The sequence below is a fragment of the Benincasa hispida genome, chromosome 1 (genome assembly GCF_027475165.1).
Source record: "Benincasa hispida cultivar pf3 chromosome 1, pf3_genome.v1.1, whole genome shotgun sequence".
Classification (NCBI taxonomy): Eukaryota; Viridiplantae; Streptophyta; class Magnoliopsida; order Cucurbitales; family Cucurbitaceae; genus Benincasa; species Benincasa hispida.
In genome coordinates, this window is record NC_143478.1 from 27,395,336 (window position 1) to 27,400,587 (window position 5,252).

General features: G+C 32.9%; 1 protein-coding gene across 1 annotated transcript; it reads right to left on the reverse strand.

Moving 5' to 3' along the window:
* Positions 1-244: 244 nt before the first annotated feature.
* On the reverse strand, positions 245-3,704 carry LOC120075251 (uncharacterized). Its single transcript, XM_039028499.2, has 2 exons — positions 939-3,704; positions 245-801 (listed from the first exon to the last, which is right to left on the reverse strand). The coding sequence occupies exons 1-2, from the start codon at positions 3,679-3,681 to the stop codon at positions 494-496; spliced, it is 3,051 nt and encodes a 1,016-aa protein (XP_038884427.2). The 5' UTR covers positions 3,682-3,704; the 3' UTR covers positions 245-493.
* Positions 3,705-5,252: the final 1,548 nt, after the last annotated feature.

Below are 5,252 nucleotides of genomic sequence, written 5' to 3' on the forward strand. Positions count from 1 at the left end.
AAATTACAGTGAAGTTTAGTCGCGGTTTTAATGTCAATCGCAATTTCTAACAAACCTATTCTTTAGAGTCCTCAGTTATAATTTTGTGATTGTGGAACCCACCAATAACCATTTTTTAAGGTGATTATACACAACATTCAAACATGCATACTGATAACTATAAACATTACCGTATTCTATGAAACAACAGATCTCACCACACACAACGAATGTAAGAAAAATATGATTCAACAATAGAAAAATATAAGCAAAAAGTTAGTTTTCATTAGTTCTTAGAATAGATCAGTCTGTATTACCATATTTAAGATTAGGTCATCCATACAAAAATCTCATTTTCTCTTCTAAGCCACAAAGATTTCTAACTACGAGTGTGATATTGAGTAAAATCATTCAAACGAAAAATTACTTTCTTTCACCAAATAAAAATTACAACTCCACGATACAAGAAATATATGCCATAAACTAGAAGAACAAAGTTCTTTCACCAGATATGCTAATTATTTGCATCTTCCATTTCAAGCAATTGGCATGCATTTCGCATAGTTGGTCTTGATTGAGGATCTTTGTGGGAGCAAGAAATTGCTATATTCATTATCAAAGTCAAGTCACTAATTGTTTTTTGATCTTTAGGAAGACCAAGACGAGAGTCTAAGATGTCGTTGAGTTCAACCTCGTAATCAGATATCGAATGCAACGATAGAATCAGGTCTCCAGGATGCTTTCCCATCAAAACTTCAAACGCCACGACACCAAAACTATAGACGTCACATTTTTCAGTCGCCACCATTGTATATGCAAGCTCTGTCACATAAAATAAAAACTTTATGAATTAGATATGTAAGTTTTTTGATCAATTGGTGATTTAAGAAGATATAAATACAGAATCTAAAAGTTCAAACTGCAAAAACATATAAAAGATAAGGATTTCGAATCTTCACCTGGGGCAACGTAGCCATGAGTGCCTGCAACCGTCGTCCAACGCATGTTTGGTTTCAAGAACCTCGCCGTGCCAAAGTCTGCAAGATGTGCTTCAAACTCGGAGTCCAACAGGACATTGTTGGCTGTTACATCTCGATGTACAATCGAAGGCTTACGATCATGATGAAGATAAGATAGTGCTTGTGCAATACCTTTTACGACATCGAGCCGCTTCGACCACTCGAACGCCTTCGCTTCCTTTTCGATGCTCAACACATGAGCTAAACTTCCTCTTTCAATATAATCATAAACTAGAAACGTATGAACTCCTTTAGAACAGAATCCATACAACCTAACAATGTTCCTATGCCTTACTTCAGTCAAAGCAGCAACTTCATTCTCAAAACTCTTCTGATTCTTCAACCCCATTTCATCATCCCAAGAATAAAGCTTCTTCACTGCAAATACCTCACCTCCAGGCATTTCCACTTTGTAAACTTTTCCTGATCCTCCTTCCCCAATGCAGTACTCGTCGTCGAACTCATTCGTCGCTTCAATTATGTCGGAATACACAATTCTACCATTGAAGTACCAAATGTTTGAAAACACTTTCTGATCCCTCACTGTTGCCATATTGCCTTCTGGATCTTGACTTGTTTTCTTTCTTAAGATACAAAAAACAACTCCAAATATTACAACAGATACTAAAAATGCTCCCACTAAAGATGGTACAAGAATCTTCACAAGCTTGTTCTTGCTACTTTCTTCTTCATCTTGTGTATCCACAAAACTAGTGCAATGTGGGAGACCATTCATATTTCCACATAATCCTCTGTTGTTACTGAAAGACTCCAATTTAGCCGTTTTAAAGATGCCTTCACTAGGAAGAGGACCTTCTAAATTGTTATTAGAAAGATTTATAGAAACCAAACTCACCATTTTGCCTAAAGAATCTGGTATAGATCCAGAGAGATTGTTATGAGACAAGTTTAAATTCTCCAAACTTAGAAGATTCCCCAAAAGAGAAGGAATTTCTCCACTTAATGAATTATGACTTAGATCTAGCAAATCTTGCAAGTTTACAAGACTTCCTATTTGAAATGGGATCGAACCATTCAATTGGTTCATATTCAAACTTAAATATTGTAGCTTCACATTGTTACCTATTTCTGAAGGAATTGTTCCACTCAACATATTCATGGAGAGATCCAAATGTGCTAAATCTTCAATGCTTCCAAGCTCGACAGGGATCGATCCAGAAAGTCGATTGTTTTGTAGTCCAAGTACCGATAGTTTCGACAAATTCCCGATACTTTTCGGTATCGGTCCAGAGAGATTATTCGAAGAGAGTTCGAGTTCCACCAAATTCTCCAACAGAGTGATCTCATTTGGGATTTCACCATTCACATTGTTTCCTGTGATCCTCAGAAGGGTTAAGTTTTTGCACTGTCCCCATCGAGGAGAAAGGTTTCCATCAAACTGATTGTTGCTTAAGTCGATATAATTAAGCTCGGGATACACTCCGAAATCTCGGTCCAACGATCCAGTAATGTTGTTACTTTGAATCAAAACACGGTATAAACTAGGACAATTCTTCAAGCTCATGGGGATTGGACCAGAAAAACTGTTGAACGCAGCTGAAAAGTTAACGAGTTTTCCTCCTTTACAAACATTAGGAGGTAAAGTACCAATGAAATTGTTTTCAGCAAGATGAAGAACAGTTAAGGAAGACATATTCCCTAAATTTTGAGGTACTTCACCAGATAAATCGTTAATGAACAAACGCAAATCAGTCAAGTTCTTCAAATTTGCAATGCTTTGAGGAATCTCTCCAGAAAAATGATTATCATTGAGACGAAGAATGTTTAAATTACTCAAATTCCCTATAGATTGAGGAATTGGACCAGAAAATTGGCTTCTATCAAAAGCTATCAAATTCAAGGACTTGATATTCCCAATTTCTTCAGGTACTCTCCCTTGAAGCAGGGTATCCTGAAGCAAGAAATTCCTCAAACTCCTCAACCCAGTTCTCGAATTCCCAGACCCATCTGGAAAAAGACGAGGATCTAAAGACCCAGTAATGAAATTACGAGAAACATCAAGTTCATAAACCTCAGTGAGATTCGCAAGAGAAAGAGGCAGAGTACTATTGAGATTGTTAGTGGAAAGATCAAGAAACTGAAGCTTTGAAAGAACTCCAATGGAAGGGGGAATTACACCAGAGAGATTATTGATTTTGAGATCGAGACGAAGGAGATTTGGGAAGGAAGAGAAGTTCAAGTGATCGAGAGTACCTATTAAACCAGTGTTGTCGAGTTTAATTTCAATGACACTGCTCTGATTGTTGCACGAGATGCCACGCCATTGACATGGATTTGAAACAGAGGAGCTTGAGTTTGAAGAGATGACCCATGAATCGAGAAGCGATTGTTTTGGGAGACTGTCTTTCCATTTCAGAAGAGCTTCGGTTTCTGTGGCTATGGCGGTAATGGGTTCAATGGAGAGAAGGAGAAAGAAGGCAAGGAAAAAAGGGAAAGCGAATGAAACAGAGTAATGTCGTCGTTGTTGGCGGTGAGTAGCCATTGTTGTGAGTTTTTGAATTGGGAATTCTGAAAAGATAAGGGGAAGATATAGAAGGAAGAACAGGGTTGGTTGATTTTGGTCAAAGATTTTGCTTTCAAGTCTGTAATGTGAAAACAGAGGGAAAAGAAAGTGTACAGATTTGGAAGAAAGGAAAACGAACGACCGAACCTGTTGTAACATTTTGAAGTCTGTCCGTCATCTTTTTTTTAGAAATATTGATGTTAGCCAATATATTTGGAAATATTCATAGGAATCAAGATTATGATGGAAAGAAATTATTAATTAAGTTAATGAATGAACAATTCATTTACTTTAAACAGAAATCATCTAAATACAATCCATTCCACCATTTTATTTTTTTTAATTGATAGTTCAATCTCTCGTATCTCCAATTATTTAAAAAATAAAATCTCTGAGTTATTAAAAAAATAAATAGTTAGTAGTCGAATTGTTGTCAATTGCTCTTTTAAAGAAATCTGCTGAGTTATATTGTTTGATAAATAATGTTCAATTGTTTTGAATAAAATTTACGGCTAATAATAGACACACTACCAAAATTTGTATGATTTTTTCTTATAATTTATATTTTTAAATATGTATTTAAAATATATGTTTTTTCTAAAAGAATTTAAAATATATGTTATACCATATATGTGCTGTCAACTTTGATTTATATTTTGTTTGCTTTGTTTTATATTATTTCTTTAAGTATAAGATTATTTGTTAAATATGTGAGAAATGTATGCATTATTTAAAATATATATATATATATATGATATTTGTTAAATTAAAAATTCGAAGCATTGAATTAATCGATTTGAAAACTTTATAACCAAAAATAATATTGAAAATTTAAAATTGGTCAGAAAGTAACTGCAGATTCTATTAGAATCTATTTTCAAAAGTTAATATCAAATAGATTTTAAAAACAACCAATCTTATCCAACACAGAAAGTAATTAAGATTTTTACCTAATCACTTTTAATGCTCTCACAATTAATCCCAAGCATTGCCTTAACTTAATACGTCAAAAGTTTAAATTCTTGTCCTCTACATGTTGAACTATAATAATAAATATTGATAAATATATTTATGAAAAATTTTCACAAATAGAAAAAATGTCAAACCATTTATAAAAATAATAAAAAGAAACACGGACAGACACAGGTAGACTTTTATCAGCGTCTATCACATAGTAGAATAATAGAATTTTATCAAATTCTATCACTAACAAACATTGATAGATTTCTATCAAGCTCTATAAAAAAAGATTAAATTTTACTATTTTATGTAAATAATTTCCCTTACTTTTCTACTTTTAAAAATCTATATATATATATATATATATTCTATACCAAAAATAAAAAATCAAGTATTCAGGTAATTACATGATTTTGTGTTCATATAAAGCCTTTGGTGATATATTTGTCACGATCGAATTTTATCAATTTAGTTTTGACCAATGTGCATTTCCATTTTACTAGAACAAAATTCTTCACTATTAATTAAAAACTTCGAATTTATCTATGTTAAATCACCATTCTTTTAATCATATTTCGTAAATAAGTAATTGTTTTTTAATGAGGTGTTTACATAAAGAATTTTTGTTACACAATTTGAACATTTTAAATATAATCATTAAAAAAACAATGACAGTTTCACATGGAAAGTACAATAGCAAGAACAGCTATTTTAGAAAAATAATTTCCAAGTTGACAATAAATAATATATATGTGACCTTTGAATGTGTG